At 41.0% G+C, this 23,468-nt stretch overlaps 1 protein-coding gene across 2 annotated transcripts in view; it reads right to left on the bottom strand.

Moving 5' to 3' along the window:
• fsip1 (fibrous sheath interacting protein 1) overlaps positions 1-23,030 on the bottom strand; it is a 70,569-nt gene extending 47,539 nt beyond the window's left edge. The window contains exons 1-9 of one of the 2 annotated variants that reach the window (XM_035752367.2): positions 22,782-23,030; positions 22,488-22,665; positions 19,078-19,135; positions 18,804-18,973; positions 18,631-18,712; positions 18,242-18,337; positions 15,646-15,782; positions 15,357-15,470; positions 10,963-11,130 (exon numbers count right to left, since the gene is read on the bottom strand). In XM_035752367.2, coding sequence (XP_035608260.1) covers positions 10,963-11,130; positions 15,357-15,470; positions 15,646-15,782; positions 18,242-18,337; positions 18,631-18,712; positions 18,804-18,973; positions 19,078-19,135; positions 22,488-22,658 — 996 coding nt within the window. In that variant the 5' untranslated portion in view covers positions 22,659-22,665; positions 22,782-23,030. The remainder of the gene's footprint in view (positions 1-10,962; positions 11,131-15,356; positions 15,471-15,645; positions 15,783-18,241; positions 18,338-18,630; positions 18,713-18,803; positions 18,974-19,077; positions 19,136-22,487; positions 22,666-22,781) is intronic. The other variant, XM_035752368.2, reaches the window with a different exon arrangement.
• Positions 23,031-23,468: the final 438 nt, after the last annotated feature.

Here is a 23,468-nt window from a genome sequence, read left to right as displayed (position 1 = left end):
CTGATGGCGCAAAAGCCATGACAGGGATACATAGTGGAGTGGTAACGCGCGTGCAAGCAGTTGCTCCCGACGCCACATGGGTACACTGCAGCGTCCACCGAGAGGCCCTTGCTGCCAAGGGAATGCTTGACAGCTTGAAAGACGTTTTGGACACTACAGTGAAAATGGTTAACTTTGTGAAAGCAAGGCCCCTGAACTCTCGTGTATTTTCTACATTGTGCAATGATATGGTCAACGACCATGTAACGCTTTTACAACATACGCACGAAAGTACGCTTTAACCACTGGTTATCAAGTGGCAAAGTATTGACATGTTTTTTAAATTGAGAGACTAGCTTAAAGTTTTCTGTACGGACAATTTTCACTTGTCTGACTGCTTGCATCATGACAAGTTTCTCACACGACTGGCCAATGTGGGTGATGTTTTTTCACACCTGAATGATCTGAATCTAGATTTACAGAGACTCTGCAACTATATTCAATGTGCGGGACAAATTTGAGGCTATGATTAAGAAGTTGGAGCTCTTCTCTGTCTGCATTAACAAGGACAACACACAGGTCTTTCCATCATTGTATGATTTTTTGAATTCAAGCTCACTAACAATGTCAAATGTGATATAGCGAAGCACCTGGGTTATCTGGGTGCGCAATTACGCAGGTACTTTCCCGAAACGGATGACACAAACAACTGTATTCGTTATCCCTTTCATGCCCTACCTCCAGTCCACTTATATCTGAACGAAAGAGCCTCATCGAAATTGCAACAAGCAGTTCTGTGAAAATGGAATTTAATCAGAAGCCATTGCCAGATTTCTGGATTGGGCTGTATTCAGAGTTTTGCGCTGTTAAGACACTGATGCTCTTTGCAACCACGTACCTATGTGAGAGTGGATTCTCGGTCCTCACTAGCATGAAAACTAAATACAGGCACAGACTGTGTGTGGAAAATGATTTAAGACTGAGACTCTCCCCAATACAACCCAACATTGCAGAGTTGTGTGCATCCTTTCGAGTACATTCTTCTCATTAACCTGTGGTTAACAATTTTTGATGAACAAATGTTTCATATGTAAGATGGCTAAATAAAGAGCAACATTATTGATTATTATTATATTATTATTTGTGCCCTGGTCCTATAAGAGCTCTTTGTCACTTCCCATGAGCCGGGTTGTGACAAACACTCATTCTTATGTTTAATAAATGTGAGTTTATCGTATAGTGTGTGTGTGTGGCAGGCTTACAATGGTGGCAAAAAACAACATTTGAGAGTGTGCTGACCCTGGTGCTAGAGGGGGTACGAAGCTGGAGGTTGAATGTTTGAAGGGGTGCGAGACTATAAAATGTTTGGGAACCACTGGTCTAGCCTATACTCTAAAATTAAACAAATTTGAGTAATCACCTTCGAGTGTGGACTGTATTATTATGCATACTGCTTCACGCCAAAATGTATATCCACGAGTCTGGGAGAGAACGTAGAGCCCTAGGCAATGCTGTTGGTTCATTGACTGTGCAGGGCGACTTCCAGTTAGCCCACAAGTATAGTGAATTTGTATTTGATTTTCAATAGTCTAGTAATAAGGACTTTTTTCAATTTTCATAACTAAATTGGGTGACACATTTCCTTTAGCTATACAGAATATCTCACCATTCCATTTCTTCCTCGCTCTTCTTTATTACTTTCTCAAGTGCGCAGAGGGGCTGTCACCAGTTTAGTGAAATATGTTCAGCTGCGAAAATTTGTTCCTATCCATGTTCCCGAACAGATTTCACTTGGTTTCCCAAATGAAGTACTGGGTAGCTGCAGGAAAAGGGTTGGAGAGCCCATGGCATACAGAGTTTGTGTAGCGAGCGCATTTTCGTCAGTGGTTGATGCATGGAGTGAAATAAGTTGTTATATTTATTTCTCAGCAGCTCATATGAAGCACAAGCTCCACTATAAAACCGAAGTAGCCTACCCGGCATCATCCAAAAACATATCGGCGGCAAAGCTCTCGGCCTATTTGAATGCATACAGATGCCATGTCTTTTCATTCACAACTGAAGTTGCCAAATAGGTCCTATATGCTAGATTTAGAGTTATTTCAAATGATAACTTTTACACTCAACAGAGCCACTTCATATGTGCACTCACTCCAGAACAGGAAAAATATCCTTAAATTATATTATTCTTTCTTTAAAATCATATAATATACAATAATGGCACAGGACTTATAAGTATATCTTGTCAGATAAATGAAACAGCCTACAGCCTATGGCATGTAGCATAGCCAGATAACATAGGGTAGGTTAGGCCAACTCATTTTCTGTTCTTCTGAAACACATTTTCTTCATATCATGTTTCTCTAGCCCTGACTTAAATAAATCATGGATATTAAATTACGCATGGAGGCCTGGAGATGCTAAAGGTGTTTCAATTCATTAACGGTCAATTACAATGAGACCGGCAGACCTTTTCATGTCAATAATCTGCCGACAAAATTTCATGACTGCCACAGCCCTACTCAAGACAAAATTAAAATACACTCAATCAATCAGAATGGTACGAGTTAAGATAACTCCTGGAATCATATCAGAGGTGTGGACATTTATCATATGTTTTAGGTCCTGTACCTGAACAAGTGACATGTCGTTGTGCTAATGTTTTATTCGTGAAGAACAGCCACTGAGACTGATACTGAGTAGTGCCTGCAAGAGTCCAATGTGGTTCCCATCTGTCCTGCTGCTTGCCAAGATAGATCAACAGTTGGATCCCTATTGATACAGACACCACTTCATAGCCCTCCCACTGCAACAAGACAACTAATTAGGTCCCATTTGCACTTACTATCTATCAGCATGTGTATTCTCATAGGAGCCATATATTTATTCTGACAGTTGATACATGGCAGCAGCTTGAAAGCATATTGATGCTAGATTTATTCTTGACTACAGGAGTCCAGATTCAGGTAAGAATAACAAGAGCCACCGAAACTGCACCATTCCCTTGTCAACAGACTGAAGAGGAGCCAAACAGGGCCTGTGTTTTCTGAACATAGTAGAAAATAAGATAAACAAAGACATGGCCTGCTGCCCAATAACCAACAATGCAGCAATAATGCAGCAAGGACCACAGTGGCACAGGAACTAGTCTGTGACTCATTCAGAGCGGTTGTTTCTTAGAAAAGCATGCTCCCCTCTCAGGCTGGGCTACAGCGGAGCTTCATATTTGGGCTGTGCCACGTGGACTCTGGCTATCTGCCAAGGCCTTTCCACATGCCTCGCCAAGAGCTCTGCGCTGCGAGAGCTCTGGGGTCTGCCGTGCCGTGCGGAAGCACTGGCTAAGGTCCTCTCAGTCAGACTGACGCTTTGCCTAGCCATGACCCTTAATCCTTCTCCCCGCCTCGCAGACAGAGGTGTGAAATGCAGATGTAGCCTCTCAGCACCACCTGCACAGTGATGCCTAGACATAGAGGTCAATCCAACAGCAACAACCCCTTAACCCCACACTACTCAACCGACAAAGACATTCACTGCAGCCCACACAGATCTCTCTCAGTATCCCACTACTTACTAGAGACCTGATTGACAAAGAAAAACATATACACTTAATCTTTAAAAAAAAAAAAGAGGACAATGTTGGATCATGTACTGAGTGAACAAGAATATAAATGCAACATGCAACAATTTCAAAGATCTGACCTAGTTACAGTTCATATAAGGAAATCAGTCAATTGATATGCATTCGTTACGCCCTAATCTATGGATTTCACATGACTGGGCAAGGGCCCACCCACTTGGGAGCCAGGACAAGCCAATCAGAATGAGTTTTTCCCCACAAAAGGGCTTTATTACAAACATAAATACTCCTCAGCACCCCCTCAAATGATCACGCAAGTGAAGAAGCTGGATGTGGAGGTCCTGGGCTGGCGTGGTTACACGTGGTCTGCGGTTGTGAGACCGGTTGGACATACTGCCAAATTCTCTAAAACGACGTTGGAGGCAGCTTATGGTAGAGAAATGAACATTATATTATCTGGCAAAAGCTCTGGTGGACATTACTGCAGTGAGCATGACAATTGCATGCTCCATAAAAATTTGAGACACCTGTGGTATTGTGTTGTGTGACAAAACTTCACATTTTAGAGTGGCCTTTTATTGTGCCCAGCACAAGGTGCACCTGTGTAATGATCATGCTGTTTAATCAGCTTCTTGATATGCTATACCTGTCAGGTGGATGGATTATCATTGCAAATTATATTTTTGTGCATATGGAACATTTCTGGGATCTTCTATTTCAGCTCATGAAACCAACACTTTACATGTTGCGTTTATATTTTTTTTCAGTATATATTTACATCTTTCAAATGTCCTAGTTACAATATTAGCTTGTGTCGAAGTTGACCTTTTCCTTCCCTCACACAAGAGTTCAGCTTTTACAACATAACAACAGCATGCTGGATCATCAGCAGATGACATTCTGATTGCGGGACATTCCTGAGGTATTAGAAGATGTACTCGTGGGTCATCTGGACTTTATAGTTCCTTCCTGGGGAACTGAGGGTGGTCTGGAGCAATCAAAACCTCATGGCTTATCTAGTACCAAAAAAGAACATGGAATACAATATTGCACAAATATTATGTCTTATGTCTCACAACAGGCATGCAATACAATTGAACCATATGTAAAGCTTGGAGGAAATTATAGTGTGTAATCTTTTTGAAGTCTTGCATGGGTAAAATTTCTCGGCGAAGGAGGACCTATACTAACATCAGTTGTAATCTATTGCCTCTGTGTTTATGCTGTTCAACACATCACAACCCAACACTTCAGCTAAAGCATAGGGAGACATTGTAGACTACTAACCAATGGCATCCCCCCTTTAGACCCTTCAACAATATGAAGTAGAGATAACTTTAGCCAAAGAATGACGCACATGAATACGTTGAGAAACTTATAAGGCACCTCGGGGGTTTGTGGTATATTGCCAATAAGGCTGTTCTCACTTCTTACACAGGACGCAACGAGTGTATGGATACAGCCCTTAGCCGTGGTATATTGGCCATATACCACCAATCCCTGAGGTGCCTTATTGCTATTATAAACTGGTTACCAATGTAATTATAGCAGTAAAAATACATGTTTTGTCAGCCAATCAGCATTCAGGGATTAAGAACAGCCCTTGGCAGTGGTATATTGGCCATATACCGCACCCCGTTGGGCCTCATTGCTTAATTATACAATGACGTTTATTAAAGGACACAGATTGCTGAACAAGGAGCAGTGCCAGTAGTTAATATATAGCTGGCCAGGACCATACATTCAGACAAGTAGTGACTGCAGGAAAATGTGTTCATTTCCTGTCCTACTGCTGAACGACTGGCTATATCTATAATATCATTACAACTGTATCAGGCAAGGCAAGTTACTAGGGAATTGATTCCCTGCTTTAGGCTATTAGAAGGCATATTTTAAATAGCTTGCAGTGCCTTTGTTTCTTAAATCCATGTATCATTGTATCACTAGTATAGGCCCAGGCCTATATCTATCTCATGAGTCTAACATCGGAATAAAAAAGAAAACAAAGCAAGTTAACCAAATAAATAAACACCCGTGTTCCTGTGGATAACACCAATGGGAAACTTGTTTATAAAGAGTCTATAAACCTGTTTCATGTGAATTACAGGCTAGGGAAGGGAAGGGTGTGGAGTACAGTCTCTTTACCCAGGCAAGATGTAACGTCGTTCTTCGTTTGTAGAAAGAGAGTCGGACCGAAATGCAGTGTGGTGGTTACTCATGACTTTAATGAAAAAAGTGACACATGAAATAACTATACAAATACAAAAACAACAAACGGAACGTGAAACCTAATTACAGCCTATCTGGTGAAACTACACAGAGACAGGAACAATCACTCACGAAATACACAGTGAAACCCAGGCTACCTAAATACGGTTCCCCATCAGAGACAACAAGAATCACCTGACTCTGATTGAGAACCGCCTCAGGCAGCCACGCCTATACTAGACACACCCCTAATCATCCACAATCCCAATGCCTACAAAAACCCCAATACGACAATACAATAAACCCATGTCACACCCTGGCCTGAACAAATAATTAAAGAAAACACAAAAATACTAAGACCAAGGCAAGACAAGAAACATTAAAGTGCCACCAGATGACATCTCACTGCTCCCAAGGCCAAGCTCTCTTTACCATCCTGTTTTATACTTTATCCTCAAATTAAGGTTGATACCAAACCGCCTTGTCATCTCTTGCCTTGGTCGTGCTAGTCTAAATGGCTTGGTGCTCAACTGTGTCAGATTGGTTTAACAATGTGCAATGTACTACAAGTTGGACTTTAAAACTAAAGCAGATGCCCAGAAACAGAACATACCTTTTGTATTGTTGCCTTCGGCAGAGTTTTTAATATATCAAGGAGGACATTTTCTTCTAATATTAAGGCAAAGAATTCTACTCCAATCTTCCTATTGGCAAAGGATTAGAGGAAGTGATATTGTTCTGTTGAAATCTACACCGGACCCATTTTGTCATATCAACATCACAGTGGGTCTTGGGAAAGAAAAACAAACAGAAGTGTTCAAAACGTGGAACAAAACACCTCCTCATACAACGTTCTTGGTCATTCTAGGACTAGGGAATATTTGTGATTGCTTGAGAGATGACACCATCTGTAAAGTCTCGGCGCAATTTGTTAGTCCTGTCGCGATGGCATGGCAAGACGGGCTAGTACACATTGCCAAAGCTGCTAAGGAGTTTTAAGATATCAAATAAGCTGAGTTTGCAAAGTATAGGCCTATAGTCAACACTCTGCTCATGTGGTGGTCAGCAGGGCGTTTTCTGTGTTGGTCTCTGACTCACCATTCAGTGCAGTGAAACCATAGGTTTCTTCAAAACCCACAAAGTGACCTCATAGCCTTATAGCAGAAATAACCTGCCAGCACACAACAATAGCAATGCTGGAGTTACGAGGCAAACGTTAACAAGGCCTTGATATTCTTGGGAGAAAGATCAGGTGCAATCGCAACAGTCACTAAGGAAATTGTTCCATAGTCAAATCCCACTGCATCTGCTGCCATGGTGACCACCCCTTTTGACCACTACATTCTCTACCAGCCCCCTCTTGCAGGAATAACATGTGTTATACAGATATGTAAAAGCTGCACCACTCAACAGCTGATGCTGATAACTGAGTCCCCACCTCTAGATTTAACATGTGGGTGGTACACACATTCCCACACAAACACACTGTAAGGGGCTGGTGCATATACAGTGGTGATAGGCAGCCATGTCCACAACTTCTTAGTACCACATCCTATTTGCAACAAGGTAAGGTTAACTATATGTTTATAACACAGGTATGAGATTGATATGAAACATGGCCACTTCCTAGAATAAAAGGCAAAACATGGAAGGGGAACGAGTTCAGGGCCTCTCTTATGTAAGCCTTCCAGCTGAGACAGGAGACACCCCTGCCGTGAAAGGGCCTATTGACGGATGCTTCTTAGAATCTGGTTCATGAGCTATTTAACCAAATGGATTTTCAGGAATCCATGCATCTTTCATTTAAATCAGTACAATATCCACCAAGGCCTGCATGCCAGTGTTTTACATTAGAGTGGAGGTATGTATAAAAGAGAACTTCAAAATCAAACGTCAGCGTCAAGTAACTCAACTTGGGCTAGGTCCACCACTAAACCAAAGGCTACATGTCTGACTACAAACCAGGATGTAGACAAGACCACACCCTAACTAAGATATGCGTGAGTGGTAGAAGGTCTCAGTAACTAAAAAAGGCATTTAAAATGTATTTTCTGCCTTGGTCTGAGACACGGGACTCCAAAATAGTAAAAAATATCACTGCGGTATGATGAGATTAAGAATACGATTAAGGAGACACTATTTCATCTACATGTAGTATGCTGCAACTGTATGCCCTGATGCCTCTAAATGAAAGGGATAAGGTTGTGCCATGTGTGGGGCTGGCACTTCTCTATGTTGAGCAGCCCTGTCATTAAGCTCTGGGCATGATGGGGTGTTAACTCTTAAACAGTTGCCTCTTCCATGTCAAATGTAAAAGATCATCGATCTGAAATGAGATTGTTCCAACAGCAATCTGTTAGTTGAAGGTTAACATGTGTTTTTCAAAAAGACACACTCTGTTTCATTTTGTATAGTGTGAGTAAGGAAGACCTTTCCAATAAATCACTTTTTCCGATAACTTGGCGGTGTGTGTACGGCACGTAAGCAGGTTACTACAGTGCATCCAAACGGTTTCAATTAGGTGTCAGACTCGTGCAAGCTACTGCCGAGAAGAAAGGCAACCACAAAACAAAAGCATATAATTTTACGACCACCCTTGGATTTACCGCCACTGAGGCAGAATGAAGGGCTGGTGTATATAGTGATTTAGAGAGCTTGGGACTATAACATTCTATCTGCCAAAAGATGATTCTCAGATAATTGGCTTTAAAGTTCCAAACCCTCATTAGTTTGAATGGTGTCAACAATTTTTATATTGTTTTCTTTTGAACTTAACAACATTAATTGGGGTATTCAGAGTACTATATAGGTAGAGAACATTGAACAGAACATGTCCATAGCAAAAATTGGACAAAAATGCAGACAGAACATGGTCTTGATTTATTGACACTTGTTACGGTTTTCTTCTGGTGAAAGAGAGGAGGACCAAAATGCAGCGTGGTTATGTTTATACATCTTTAATAAAAGATGAAAAAATGAACAATATACAAAACAAGAACTGTGAAAAACCGAAACAGTCCTAACTGGTGCAACAAACACAAAGACAGGAAACAATCACCCACAAGAGACCTAAAGAATATGGCTGCCTAAATATGGTTCCCAATCAGAAACAACGATAAACACCTGCCTCTGATTGAGAACCACTCTAGGCAACCATAGACTTTCCTAGACAACTCTACTAAACACAACACCATAAATCTAATAAACCCCTAGACAAGACAAGACACATAAATCACCCATGTCACACCCTGGCCTGACCAAAATAATAAAGAAAACACAAAATACTAAGACCAGGGCGTGACAACACTGTAGTCCAGCTTTAATGCGCATGCCATAACTGTGACCATAGCTTCAAGTCCCTGCCCCCTCAGACATGGCAATCAAACTGCTAAAAACTATTTTATGGGCACAGCCGCTTGCAACATCGCACTGGATATATTATTTTTACCTTTCGAAATCAAACTTTGTATGGTCCCTTCAGTGTCACATTCTGTAACTAATATTCAAATCAAATCAAATTTTATTTGTCACATACACATGGTTAGCAGATGTTAATGCTAGTGTAGCGAAATGCTTGTGCTTCTAGTTCCGACAATGCAGTAATAACCAACAATTAATCTAACTAACAATTCCTAAACTACTGTCTTATACACAGTGTAAGGGGATAAAGAATATGTACATAAGGATATATGAATGAGTGATGGTACAGAGCAGCATAGGCAAGATACAGTAGATGGTATCGAGTACAGTATATACATATAAGATGAGTATGTAAACATTCTTTGAATGTTTGAAAAGATCTAGGCCTCTGGTGGGAGCCTGAGAAAAAGTCAAACCGGACAGGCAGAGATTCATCTACTCCTCTCCAGCACAATAAATACTCAGGACATTACGAAATACAACGTGAACTTGACATTGAAAAGCTGGGATTCCATGGCCATTCTTTTTCCAAGCTGTGATCCAATCAGTGACAGAATTAAATGATACCCTAGATGCTCAAAATTCTTATCCTAAAACATTTGATGACTTCAAAAACATCTTCCCCAGGAACACGGCCTCAACAGAAGACACTGATGAGGATGCCATCTGGCCTTGTGAATTTAGCAATAAGGTTCTGAGATAATTCTGAGTGAGCTCATGTCTGGGAGAAGTCACTAAAGTGAGGACAAAAGATAATCTGGTGCCAATACAATGAACTTAAATGTCCTCAAAAATGGTCTTTACCGAAGAGGTATCAATACTGATTATGACTATTGTTGTCTTTTATTATGTTGATTCCTCTTCTGCAAAGACCCAGTAAACGAGGAGAGCCACAGGAGTCATGCCTTACCAAGTCTTATCTAGGCTCCTCAACAAGCTCAGTCTCATCTACCTAACCTGAAGAAAAAGTACATATTCTGCTTTCCTAATGTAGAAGCTGAATGAATTCCCCTTATTATTCTGCCATTGAAATTAAAATCTAAGATAAATGATATATTCAGTGATGAAATGGTAAACAGTTGAGAGTTGACTTTCAAGTAGCACATAGGTTTTTTTAATGAGCAGATAAATGACCATGCCACTCCAGAACAGTACGTTCAAACAGCACACAAGGAGATGTTGGAATCCTCATGTGAATCAGTGGACACAATGTTCCTCTTCCATTGTGGTAGTTCTATGAAGGGAAATCGTTCCCATCATCCTTTGCCTCAAACCCAGATTTCTTTAGATTTGCATATACTTTGCTGTACTGCATTAGCATGGGTAAGAGCCAGATAGATTTGCGCATGCAACATATGAAAAGTGAATGAATATTTATTGGGCAATTCTCAAGCTCAGTCTAGCAGTAACTTAAAAGTAGCCTACAATTTGCTGATGTTGTTTTTTTGTTGTTGTTTTTTGCAATTTACAAGGGGTAAACTATGTTACATTTAGCATGGGTGTTGGGGAAATATGACTCAACATGAGAGTACTAAAGTTAGGGTGCAAACTAACAACACAATCACAAATTTTCCCATTTTATGAAAGTGGGTCTGCCTGAGGTTCAATGAACAAAGCTTTTACAAGAGTCTGTAGTTGATGTCCCACTGTGTTGACCATGTTATGAATCTTAATGACCTTGGCTCTTTGCAAGTAGAGATGGTGTTCTGAGTAGTTAATGGCACCTTTGTGAACCCAGACCTATTAGGCAGTAGACATTTGGGCTGTACAGTACATACCTGGGCCTGGGGCAGACTGTGGTCAGGGTAGGGGCTTCGCACAGACAGGAAGTCTTCAACAGGAAGGAGAAGCTGCAGTCTGGAGTCAATGTGAATTAGTTGGTCTCGTTCTGTTGGTTCGGGGGTGTAACCCTCACCCGCTTGCACTGGAGCGGCCCACATGTCTCCCTAGGAAGAAGACAACATATAGGCTGTAGTATATGACAAGCGGCCCCTCCCTCCAAGTAGCAAGAGCACAAAAATGTCCCCCAAATAACAGAAAAAGAAAAAGGTTGAGCCCAAAAAACAGACTCCCAACTGAGAATTCTGTCAGAAATACTTGGCAAACCCTATATCTTCAAAACTGAACCGAAGCCATGTCCAAGTTAAATCTACCCTCCGGTTATTATTCAAATATAAAATTGGACTATTTGACCTCCCATCCAAACTACTGTCACAAATTACACACTCTTTACGAAAGGTACTCTAAATACAACTCTTTCTTGCACCCGGAATTCACTTTTGGAGAGAAGGCACTGCGTTCATCCACCTCTGGCCTGCTCGCCTCCCTACCACTGAGGAAGTACAGTTTCCGCTCAGCCCAGTCAAAACTGTTCGCTGCTCTGGCTCCCCAATGGTGGAACACACTCCCTCACGACGCCAGGACAGCGGAGTCAATCACCACCTTCCGGAGACACCTGAAACCCCACCTCTTTAAGGAATACCTAGGATAGGATAAAGTAATCCTTCTCACCCCCCTTAAAAGATTTAGATGCACTATTGTAAAGTGGCTGTTCCACTGGATGTCATAAGGTGAATGCACCAATTTGTAAGTCGCTCTGGATAAGAGCGTCTGCTAAATGACTTAAATGTAAATGTAAAGACAGACTACTGGTCACTGCTCCATGGGTCTTGCCAAGAACTCTCCAAAATAACAAATATTTAACAATTGCCTCTGCCTCACAATGAGTGACTGTCTCGTAAGGCTTACATTATATCATATGAAACAGCAGGTGGATGGTGAGCTCATTTTGGGCCCAGTAATGAGCTAAGACTTGTCCAGCAGCCCTACTGCTAAGCTCAGAGATCTCAGTAGCGGCTCCACAGAGAGAGCCAAACCCTTTTACGCTATGATCTCAGTGCATGAAGATGAGTGAACAGGAGAATATTTTATCAACAAACAGAGCCATAAAGCTTCCACTACCAACTAGCACAAACCAAAGACTTCAAAATGACCCATCTGAATAACATTAGAACCCATTAGTTATATGCCCAGTTACAGTTGTTATTTTGTGGGAGATTACTTTGTGATAAAAAGATGCAGTAATATAGTCGACCAATCGAATGTGAATACAGTAGAATGATAGAATGTGAATGTAAAAAGAGGACCGTCTAATTTCTAGGAGCACAAATTGACACATTAACAGACAAATCAGTCAGCTACTGGATGTGCAGCACAACAGGTCCTGGACACATTATTCATTTATTTATATTGTTGAGGCATAGAGAATGACGCACAGAGTTGTTCTTCAACACCCTGTATCAAAAGGCCTATGTACTGTATTACTGAACCTATGATCTGTAAGATTAATTTAAGGAAAGACTACAGCCAAATTTGAGGAACATTGTGTCCTGTCCTACACTGAAAACACAGTGGGACCTGAGGTACACCTAAGCGATTCACTTTCGAAAGAGAGAAGTATTCCTGTGTTTATGGAAAGGCAGCCTTTCAAAGAGCACGCAGTGTGATGCCATGTTTACCACCCCAGGTTTCTAGTACAATATGCAGTTGAGGATCGTACTAGTAATGGAGGCAAGGCCATCATGAAAGTGTTTCAGGAGGAGAGACACAGGCGCAGCGCTATGGCCTGTAACTGATTATGAGTCCTACTTGGCCCTGCCAAGTTCCCTGTCTGGGTGCACTTGCCCGCATGGTCACTGTGGATTCCTGACTATCAACATGAAATACGTGCTCCCTATTCAACAGCCATTCATAACAGCACGCCACGCAATAACAGGAAGTCCAATTCTAACCAATAAAAGACCCCAGCATCTATATGTATGCTCCTCTCGGTTTGATATCCGCCACGTAATTACAGCAGTATTGTTCTAAAAAGTAAAGGAAACCATCATAAATACAGCAGCCAGACTTCAAAACGTTGGCAAGATGTTCCAGAGATGCATGGCAGTCCGGGTCAGACTAAATGGTACCGTATGTGAGAGAAGTGCTAGTCTAGGTCCTCTCATCAGACGGGCAAGGTTCATCATAACTGACCTCAAAATTCAGGCTTCGCATCCACAGCTGCCAGCTAAGCCATTAGGGGACAATTGCACCTACAAAATCAACCATTTGAAGTTTACAGGGTGTGGGTCAGTGGGTGGCTGCAGAAACAGAAAACTGTCTGCTCCAGGTGGCAAACACTCTCACAAATTATATTAAACATAGGAATACAGGCGGCTATTCAAATGCACCTGGCACTGCATAAGTACAGATTTTCTGCACATACCAATAAACCATCATCCTAAATAAGATTGCTGTCTAATATTCAGAAGATGTGGCAATCCCTGTGACCTTTGCATGGCACATGACATCTGGTAAATAACGACTATGGGGAGTCAAAATCAGCTACCGTTGCTGCCAAGTAGTCATTGTTTCAAAACGTGCATATGGGCAATTCAACAGTAACAGAGTCATGCAGAGACTCAGATATTTCACCTTTGGCTTGTTTAACTTTGCAACCATTGTGCTTAGATTGACATACATTTTAAAGTGAAAATTCTGAGTCTCAGCATCACTCTGTTACCGTGGATTTGCCCAAATCTAAACTACACTACCGTTCAAAGGTTTGGGGTCACTTAGAAATGTCCTTGTTTTTGAAAAAAAAACGTTGTTTTTGCCCATTAAAATAACATCAAATTGATCAGAAATACAGTGTAGACATTGTTAATGTTGTAAATGACTATTGTAGCTGGAAACGGCAGATTTTTTAATGGAATATCTACATAGGCGTACAGAGGTCCATTGTCAGCAACCATCACTCCTGTGTTACAATGGCACGTTGTGTTAGCTAATCCCAGTTTATCACTTTAAAAGTAATTGATCATTAGTAAACGATTTTGCAATTATGTTAGCACAGCTGAAAACTGTTGTTCTGATTAAAGAAGCAATAAAACTGGCCTTCTTTAGACTAGTTGAGTATCTGGAGCATCAGCATTTGTGGGTTCGATTACAGGCTCAAAATGGCCAGAAACAAAGGACTTTCTTCTGAAACTCGTCAGTCTATTCCATGAAGGCTAATCCATGCGAGAAATTGCCAAGAAACTGAAGATCTCGTACAATGCTGTGTACTACTCCAAGCACAGAACAGCACAAACTGGCCCTAACCAGAATAGAAAAAGGAGTGGGAGGCCCCGGTGCACAACTGAGCAAGATGACAAGTACATTTGAGTGTCTTGTTTGAGAAACAGAAGCCTCACAAGTCCTCAACTGGCAGCTACCCAGCTAAACATAGTACCCGCAAAACAACAGTCTCAACGTCAACAGTGAGAGGCGACTCCGGGATGCTGGCCTTCTAGGCAGAGTTCCTCTGACCAGTGTCTGTGTTCTTTTGCCCATCTTAATCTTTTCTTTTTATTGGCCAGTCTGAGATATTGCTTTTTCTTTGCAACTCTGCCTAGAAGGCCAGAATCCAGGAGACGCCTCTTCACTGTTGATGTTGAGAGATGTTTTGCGGGTACTATTTCATGAAGCTGCCAGTAATCAACTTGGATTAGCGAACACAACATGCCATTGGAACACAGGAGTGATGGTTGCTGATAATGGGCCTCTGTACACCTATGTTGATATTCCATAAAATATTCCAGCTGCAATAGTCATTTACAACATTAACAATGTCTACACTGTATTTCTGATAAATATTTCGTTATTTTAATGGACATTGTTTTTGTGCTTTTCTTTCAAAAACAAGGACATTTCTAAGTGACCCCAAACGTTTGAACGGTAGTGTATATTACAACATATGCTGTAATTGTAAAGTAGGTCAGCGTTTAGGCCAGTTTAGTTAGGCCACTTCGATTTGATTAGCAAATTACTTCAAAACAGTAGATCATTTAAACAGTTTCTCTGTGTACTCATGAGTAATGGCCATATCAACAACCATAAAAGCTGTGTGAGTAACACAGTGCTTGAAAGACGTTGCTCAATACATGACAAACTATTCACACCATGATAACGAGTGATTACTGGCTACTACTACCCTAAACATAATAAGTGAAATGTTTGTGTGTAGACCAAGTGCTGTACGAGAGAGACAAATGGTACAGTCGAGATGAACTCTGTTTGCCACATTTAGACACTTGAAAACATGAGTCCTCCTACACCACATGCTCACCATCAGGGCTGTATTTTGGCCTACCTCACAGCCTGCCTTCCCAGCATTGTCCCCTTCCTCCATGTCTCTGAGGAGCTCCTCGAGACGATACTTCTCCTCCTGTGTCATCTGCACTGGGCCTCCAGCACCACTCGCCAACTGTCATGTTTGTAGTGACAACAATCATTCATCAGATCAGATTGTAGTTACTTTCAAATCAGGCCCCTGAGTCTTTGAGTTGAAGAACTATATTAATTTCCCATTGAAATAAAATAACATGAGTAATGTCAGACTCCAAAGTCATGCACTTTGCCCAACATGAACTTTGACATACCTCAATATTTTTCTTCACAAAGTCTTGTTTATTTTTGCCCCTGGGAACCCCACTCTGGCTGCCTTCTGACTCGTCTGCCCTCTCTTCGTGACACACTTCAGCCAAGTCTGCTGCTGTGGTGTTGAGGTCCTTTTCACCTGTGTGGGAGTCAGTGGCGGTTAGTACATGTGGCGATTGGTACAGGAGTGGCGATTGGTACAGGAGGATGTTTTTTTTTTTTCATGAGCTTGGCCTTATTTCTATTACAGCATATTGGATGACTGTCATTCATATTCCATTCACCCAGTTCAATGTAACATTGATAGGCTACTACATGAATGATACTCAAATGTTCCATATACCCATCATGAGGTTGCTACAACCTAGCCTATGAATGAATGTTTACAATGTAGATGCACACAGGTCGAGAGAACATTTTGCCTGCATCTAGCTGATCTAGGGTGGACAAATTCAAGTATGTTTATCCCCGTTTCGTTCCATTTGCTTCCGTTTTAGAAACTTTTTTTTTAACAGAATCGGCGGAATGAATAGACCCCTGAGCACACGTAAACACAGTTCACTTTCATAGCAGCCAGGTTGTATTCCTTCTCGCATCTATGAGCTCTCCTCCTCTCACCTTTTCCCTTCGCTGGCAGACTTCAATACACATCAGCTGTATATGGCCAGGCGAAAAAAACAATCCAAGCCAAGACACGAAAATTGAGCTCAGATGCATCCTGTTTCAATTGATCATCCTTGAGATGTTTCTACAACTTGATTGGAGTCCACCTGGGGAAAATTCAATTGATTGGACAGGATTTGGAAAGGGACACACCTGTGTGTGTATATATATATATATATATATAAGGTCCCACAGTTGACAGTGCATGTTAGAGCAAAAACCAAGCCATGAGGTCGAAGGAATTGTTCATAGAGCTCCGAGACCTGATTGTGTCGAGGCACAGATCTGGGTAAGGGTACCAAAACATTTCTGCAACATTGAAGGTCCCCAAGAACACAGTGGCCTCCATCATTCTTTAATGGAAAAAGTTTTAAACCACCAGAAATCTTCCTAGAGCAGGCTGCCTGGCCAAACTGAGAAATCAGGGGAGAAGGGCCTTGGTCAGGGCAGTGAGCAAGAACCCGATGGACACTCTGACAGAGCTCCAGAGTTCCTCTGTGGAGATGGGAGAACCTTCCAGAAGGACAACTATCTCTGCAGCATTCCACCAATCAGGCCTTTATGGTAGAGTGGCCAGACAGTTCATGCATTTTTGGATTCCAGCAGGTAAACATGTAAACTTAGGAGTTTAAGAACCATTAGAAGGCTCTGTCTAATATCATCCTGAGACACTTTGGAGAGACATTGTCAACAATCTAAGGAAGTATTCCAAATGACCATGTATCAATTAAAGTTTCTGGATCACTGAAACATCAATTAATGTTTCTGGACCACTGAAATACATGCAATTGAAAAGGGCCCACTCCACAATGTTCATGGCTCTCAAACTATGACTGAGTGACATGTCATCCAGCAAACAGCAAATTCAAAAGATGGGAAAAGTTGTTCATGGATAGTTTGGAGGGAAAGATGTAGCCTATGCGGTGTTTTCAGGAATGAAAGCACCAAGAAAACTGAATACACAGTGAAACCACAAAATAGTTGCATTGTTTCCTAGAGTTATACTGCCATCTAGCGTAGAATAATAAAACTACATTGCAATATAGTCCTAACGTTGTTACTTTTTAATTTTTTAATTTTTAATTTCACCTTTATTTAACCAGATAGGCTAATTGAGAACAAGTTCTCATTTGCAACTGCGACCTAGCCAAGATAAAGCATAGCATTTCAACACATACAACAACAGAGTTATACATGGAATAAACAAAACATAGTCAATAATTCAGTAGAACAAAAGAAAAACAAAAGTCTATATACAGTGAGTGGAAATGAGGTAAGATAAGGGAGTTAAGGCAATAAATAGGCCATGGTGGTGAAGTAATTACAATATAGCAATTAAACACTGGAATTTTAGATGTGCAGAAGATGAATGTGCAAGTTGAGATACTGGGGTGCAAAAAGGAGCAAGATAAATACATAAATACTGTATGGGGATGAGGTAGGTAGATAGATGGGCTATGTACAGGTGCAGTGATCTGTGAGCAGCTCTGACAGCTGGTGCTTAAAGCTAGTGAGGAAGATATGAGTCTCCAGCTTCAAAGATTTTTGCAGTTTGTTCCAGTCATTGGCAGCAGAGAACTGGAAGGAAAGACGACCAAAGGAGGAATTGGCTTTGGGGGTGACCAGTGAGATATACCTGCTGGAGCGCGTGCTACGAGTGGGTGCTGCTATGGTGACCAGTGAGCTGAGATAAGGCGGTGCTTTACCTAGCAGAGTAGAGTAGCTATATTCAACCAGTAGTAGAGTGTTGGAGGCTATTTTATAGATGACATCACCGAAGTCGAGGATCGGTAGGATGGTCAGTTTTACGAGGGAATGTTTGGCAGCATGAGTTACAGGACTAGTTACAGTGTACATTGGCCTACATACAGATATATGAGCAACTTTATGATGTAAAATGTATAATTGTGTTCCAGCATATTTAAACAAACTCACTTTCCTCCACTTGTCTGTTGTGTCTTTCATACTCTTTGTCAGGCACTTGAGTCCCAAACACAGGAGCAAAGTCCAATTCTTCACTGGATCCGTGAGCTATGGAAAATGAAAATGGATTATTACACTTAGCCTGTATATTAATAGTAAATTACCATATTCAAATTCTGAGACTGAATCTAAATAACGTTATCAATTTGCTGTGACATATCCCATACAAAACAAAGCTGATCAAAAATGCTGATAAACAAAACAAAACGTGATTTATACTGTATATTTTGGAATAGTAATTTGGCATGAGTACGTTGTCCTCAAAGCTCCAGTTAAGGTGCATTGTAAACAGTATTCACACTGATCTGCGTTCTGGAATTACTGTTTAATATTTCACTTACTACTGGAAGGAGCCAGGGACAAAAACATCCTTGTATTTTCTGCTTCATCTGCCCATTCTGAAGATCTGTTGGGCTTTATCTGCTGCACAGAAATAGGTAGGAAACATCCTTTAACATATAGACATTCTTAAAATGTCATTTAATGTGTGTATTCTGCGTATCCCTGTGCTTACCAATAGTTCCTGCCATAGTTTCTGATGGAGCTCCTTTCCTTTTCTCTTGACCTCTTTTTCATTTGAGATCCTTGAAGCCAAGATTTTGTCAAGTATTTTCATTTTCTTGATGGCCTTCTGGAGTTCTGGATCTTCGTTCTCCTCATCAGATACATCTCCAATGGAGTGATCTGGAAATCCATTCAAAGAAATGCATGCATACAAATATGTTCATCCATTTTCTTTTCACTATTCTACTTCCTAAAATGTCATAGTGATATGTACTTATGCCTACCTTTCTCAGGAAGACTTTCATCTGGAGACCTGAGGTTTTCATGTGAGCTGCTGTGATCCTAGGAAAGTAATTGTAACATCTATTCAAACCACAGGTTCTAGGCCCATTGATGGGGAAATTCAAGAGGCAATCATGTTTACAGTTAAAAACACTATAGTTATTTTAACATTAACATTCCGTCTTAAGGGCTTTCCAGACAAGAAGCGGAGGCATAGTTTCCCATGAATTTCGCTTTTGCACTTTCAACATTGCAGGCGGCTTTAAAGGCGAGTCGAAACTGACTAATCTACAAATCACCTTGCATCATAAATAACTACTCAATATTATTTAAATCTTTCTTGGGCACACCCTTGGTGACGCAAATCAGAAAAGCCTACCAATTATGGATATACTGTACCTTCGGAGGTGGGAAAAGTGTTGCCAAACAGGCACGGATCAAGAAATAACCAGCAATATGTTACAATAAGAAGCCTTACTAGAGGCAGATATATATACAGTACCAGTCAAACGTTTGGACACACCTACTCATTCAAGGGTTTTTCTTTGTTTTTACTATATTTCTACATTGTAGAATAATGGTGAAGGCATCAAAACTATGAAATAACACACATGGAACCATGTAGTAAGCAAAAAGTGCTAAACAAATCAAAATATGTCATATTTGAGTTTCTTCAAAGTAGCCACCCTTTGCCTTGATGACAGCTTTGCTCACTCTTGGCATTCTCTCAACTTTTGAATGGTAGTATATTTAAAGCAACGTTTAGGATAAAGGTTAGGGTTGACTTGCCTTGTAAGGACTGGGTAACAGTAAAAGACAAGTTAAAGAGAACACACCAAGATGCTCTTACTATTTCTGTATTGTTCAGAAAGTTATCAAAGTTTACATAGAGTTAGTTTACCGCCTTCTGCTACCATTCATTTTCTACTGGTTGAATATAGGCTACACTGCTCAACCCTTGCCTAATAATAAGAGCAGCAGGTAGCCTAGCGGTTAAGAGCATTGGGCCAGTAACTGAAAGGTCGCTGATACGAATCCCTGAGCAGGGATTGTGTCCTTGAGCAAGGCACTTATAACCCTAATTGCTCCTGAATGTTGCTCTGGATAAGAGCATTGACTAAAATGTAATAAATCAGACTGTGATACCAATTATTGGTATACAGTCTGAAACAGAGCACTGCAAAAACTTGGAAAGTGTCACGTTCGATGTATGGAGGAGACCAAGGCGCAGCGTGAGATGAATAAATCTTCTTTAATAAGACGAAGAACAAAGGGTTAGGTTAGGGTTAGAGGTTAAACAAGCGTGAAGCTATATATGATAAGTGCAGACACAGGCAACTAACACATAGACAAAAACCCTGTAACGTCGTTCTTCGTTTGTCGAAAGAGAATCGGACCGAAATGCAGCGTGATTGTTACTCATGTTCTTTAATGAATGAAATGACGATACATGAAAATAACATAATATACAAAATACAAAACAACAAACGGAACGTGAAACCTATTACAGCCTATCTGGTGAACACTACACAGAGACAGGAACAATCACCCACGAAATACAAAGCGAAACCAGGCTACCTAAATACGGTTCCCAATCAGAGACAACAAGAATCACCTGACTCTGATTGAGAACCGCCTCAGGCAGCCAAGCCTATACAACACCCCTAATCAGCCGCAATCCCAAATACTACAAACCCCAATACGAAAATACAATAACATAAACCCATGTCACACCCTGGCCTGACCAAATATATAACGAAAACACAAAATACAATGACCAAGGCGTGACAAAATAACCCAAGGAATATGGCTGCCTAAATATGGTTCCCAATCAGACGAACAAACAACGATAAACAGCTGCCTCTAATTGGGAACCAATCTAGGCAACCATAGACATATAAAACCTAGACTAGTGAAAACCCATAGACTTACAAAAACCCATAGACAATACAAAAACACATATATCACCCTTGTCACACCCTGACCTAACCAAAATAATAAAGAAAAGAAAAAGCAAACTCAGGTCAGTTTGAACCTCCCAAAGGTGCGGACTCCCGGCCGCAACCCTAAGCCTATATGGGAGGGTCTGGGTTGGCATAACTCAGCGGTGGCGGTTTTGGTGAGGGCGTGACAGAAAGTTTCCTTACAAGCCAGAATGTTGAATTAAATTACATTTGAACTAATGTCGTTCCCAGACACTTCCACCCAAATGTCTGGTGGACCAACGCATCAAGCTTGGCCTTTGTTTGCCAAAACAGAAAGACCTGGACAAATTGGCTTTGGCTTAATCATCTCCCACAACACGCCTCGCAGCTAGCTGTGTGATTCACAAAAATGTTATGATTCAAATAATTTACTCAGTAGGTCACTTCCATAGACTTCTATGGTCACAGGCTTATATGCGCAATAGCCTGGGGATGAGGTTACATTTGAACTTACTCTATCGGTTGTCTGTGTGCGGTTGGTCCTTCAGTGGGTCAACATTTTTGCCAAAATATCCATAGGAAAGTATTATTTAAAGTACTGCTGTTTAAATTTCTGTCACATGCGCAAAACCATGGAAAACAGCTGCAAGACTTCAGTTAATATGCATGAATTACATGCGTGTCTTAGGTCTCGAGCAAACAAATATTCACCACACAGCGAGACTTGTGTGTTGAAGTCGGTTTAATAATTCTTTCCTGTGGATATTTTGTCTACCCAGACCCAAAAGCCATCATCAAAGCCTCCAAACACAGTACAAAAGTGTAAGAAACTCCACCACACCAAATTATTCTAAGGTCCTCAAATGGTTTTTGAACAAACATGCACAGCAATCACACAACACAGCCTCTACATGGGACTTTCAGGTACAAAGCTCCAACCTGGACAGTTAGCTAACAGAACCAAATATGGTGGTGCTTTTATACAATGAGTATACAAAACATTAAGAATGCCTGCTATTTCCATGACATAGGCTGACCAGGTGAATCCAGGTGAAAGCTACAGTGTGATGCCTTATTGATGTCACTTGTTACATCGACTTAAAATCAGTGTAGCTGAAGGGGAGGAGATGGCTTGAAAATCATTCTTTAACCTTTGAGACATGAATTATGTATGTGTGTCATTCAGAGGGTGAATGGGCAAGACAAAAACTTTAAGTGCCTTTGAACCGGGTATGGTAGTAGGTTTGTGTCAAGAACTGCAATGATGCTGGGTTTTTCACCACAACAGTTTCCTGTGTGTATCAAGAATCGCCCACCACCCAAAGGAAATTGTGAAACATTAACCAGATACTATCAGGTTCAAACTGTGTTCCCTTCTTGACACATTATTCCAAATGTGCTGTCTTGACTTGACCCTTTACTTCTTGAGGAGCATATGTCAGGTCATCTTGTTCTACAAGCACAAAGTGTGCATGCAAGCACATTACCTGCTTATTGTTGGGGGCATCATCGCTAAGAACCACCAGGGACGTCGGGCTGGGATGAAAAACTCTCCCGACTTCAGGCAGTGACACAGTTGATACACGGCTACCCGGGCGAGAACGCTCGTTGGATGCCGGGCGGGAGATATCATCTAAACTGCCTCTCGTAATATCCATGGGTGCTCTGGTAACGTTAACGTAACCCAATATTAGAATAGAGCATTTTGCAATAAGTATATAGGTAAATAAATCAAATGTTCTATTGTATTTTTCGTTAAATTATAAATATAGCCTAGATACCTGATAGCTGTGTAGGCAGGGGTGGTGATGTTTTTTTCTTTCCGACTGGTAACTAAGGACGCAAAAGACCCGGATGTGGTAACTACAAACTTTGAATAAAAGGCATATATATATATGTATTATTAGCATCACGGTTGGTGCAATCTGGAATCCTTGGGAAATTGACATTTAAAATGGTAGGGTTAGGTTATGGTTATAGTTAGGGTATATGGGTTTAGAGTAGGGACGTCCCAAGGATCACAGATTGCGCTAACATTAGCTTCACAGAAGAACCCCGTAGAAGCATCTATCCACATGACTTCCCGTTTTCAGATTTTGCCTTCAAAATACAAGTCCGAGGTAAAACGCTATGTGTATGATACGATATCAATCTTTTTGGCAGCTTCGCATAGTGCGTAATATAACAATGTGGTTAAAAAAGTATAACCAAATCAGGGAAATGTTTACGAGCATTTCTACTTCATATAAGATAAAGAATATAAGAAGTGCTCCCTGAGTGGCGCAGCGGTCTTAGGTGTCTCTACAGTCCCTGGTTCAAATCCAGACCGTATCACATCCGGCCGTGTTTGGGAGTCCCATAGGGCAGTGCACAATTGGCCCAGCGTCATCCAGGTTTAGCTAGGGTAGGCCATCATTTTAATTAAGAATGTGTTCTTTACTAACTTGCCTAGTTACATTATATATATA

Source organism: Oncorhynchus keta, chromosome 35, assembly GCF_023373465.1.
Source record: "Oncorhynchus keta strain PuntledgeMale-10-30-2019 chromosome 35, Oket_V2, whole genome shotgun sequence".
Lineage (NCBI taxonomy): Eukaryota > Metazoa > Chordata > Actinopteri > Salmoniformes > Salmonidae > Oncorhynchus > Oncorhynchus keta.
This window is presented reverse-complemented; position numbering and strand designations above follow the sequence as displayed.